This window comes from Coturnix japonica, chromosome 1 (genome assembly GCF_001577835.2).
Source record: "Coturnix japonica isolate 7356 chromosome 1, Coturnix japonica 2.1, whole genome shotgun sequence".
In the NCBI taxonomy this organism is placed as follows: Eukaryota; Metazoa; Chordata; class Aves; order Galliformes; family Phasianidae; genus Coturnix; species Coturnix japonica.
Window position 1 is genome coordinate 298,878 of NC_029516.1, and position 1,361 is coordinate 300,238.

Below are 1,361 nucleotides of genomic sequence, written 5' to 3' on the forward strand. Positions count from 1 at the left end.
CCCCCCGCCATGGCGCAGCCCGCGGGCCGCGACCTGCCGGGCATCAGCACCGTAACGTACGTCTTCGTTTACAGCCCCGGCGGCGCCGCGGGTCCCCCCGGGCCCGGCCCCGGCCCCGAGCCCGCTCCGCACGCCGCGCCCGCCCCGCTGCGCGGCCCCAAGCGGAAGCTGTACAGCGCCGTGCCCGGCCGTAAGTTCATCGTGGTGAAGAGCTACGCGCCGCAGGGAGACGGGGAGATCCAGCTGAACCGGGGAGAAGCCGTCAAGGGTGAGTGCGGGGGGGGCGGCGTGATTGACACCACGGGGATGGATGGGGAGGGGGTGCGGGGCCGGGGGTGATTGACCCCATGGGGATGGGGACGGGGATGCGAGGCCGGGGGCGGCCACGGGGGGAGCCCCGGCGGGGCCGGGCACGTCGGGCCGGTGCCGGTGGGTGTGCGGGGCCGGGGGGCGACGGAGCGGGGGGGTCCTGGAGGCCGGGATCGGGGCTGAGCAGTGCAGCCGTGGGCCGTGGATGTGGGGCCCAGGTGCCTTGGAGCCCCGGTGGGTCCCTGCGGCTCCGCTCCCTGCCCCGGGGCCCGGTGCTCGGTGCAGCTCCGTGGCTCGGGCGCTGCGCTCGGTGCTGGGAGCCCCGGTGAGTTGGACGGTGCTTTGTAGGGCGGCCTGTGCGCGATGCTGGGGTGAGTGGCCCCAACCCACTGCAGTGCATGGAACGGGCAGAGAGCAAACAGCGTCCGTGCAGAGCTCCCGGCAACGCGGGGCTGATGGAAGATGATGGCATTGCCTGTTAACGTTGGGTGGAAAGCTGCTTGGAAACCTGCGCTGGGTCAGGAGTTGGCTCCCAGCAGCCAGGACAGCTTTCCTCGTTGTGAACCCAATCCCGGTGTTAACAGAAAGTTGAAGGTTCTTCCTCCTTCCTTCCATCCTCCTGCAGCCTTGGGCTGGAGCTGCTCCCTCATGGCAGCTCTGTGATGGGCCGTGGTGAACGTGGGACCTTGAGCAGCGCGGTCCTGCCCCGTGCACATCACACTTGGCAGCAGCGCAGGGGGCTGCAGTGGTGTCTGTCGGTGCCGTGTTTGCTGGGGGGGTCGCTGCAGAGATGGGGCTTTTCCCATCCTCACCCACTCAGCGCTGTTTCCATCTCACTGTTCCTCATCTCGTGTGGTTGCGGTTCGGGGCTGGTCCCGGAGCAGCCTGTAGTGATTGCAGCAGAATGTGTCACTCCCCAACTCACCTGTTGCTGTCTGCACGTCTCCGAGCATGGGATGTGGTGATGGAGGGGAGGGATGGAGGGGAGGGGGCTCAGCAGGAGGAGGGAACTTTGGTTGCCCTGCGGGAAGGACTGTGAGCAGGGCAGGTGG

The 1,361-nt window shown here is 68.7% G+C and overlaps 1 protein-coding gene across 1 annotated transcript in view; it reads left to right on the plus strand.

Moving 5' to 3' along the window:
- SHANK3 (SH3 and multiple ankyrin repeat domains 3) overlaps nt 1-1,361 on the plus strand; it is a 259,036-nt gene that overhangs the window by 100,037 nt on the left and 157,638 nt on the right. Inside the window, exon 15 of the mRNA XM_032446652.1 lies at nt 75-268. Coding sequence (XP_032302543.1) covers nt 75-268 — 194 coding nt within the window. The remainder of the gene's footprint in view (nt 1-74; nt 269-1,361) is intronic.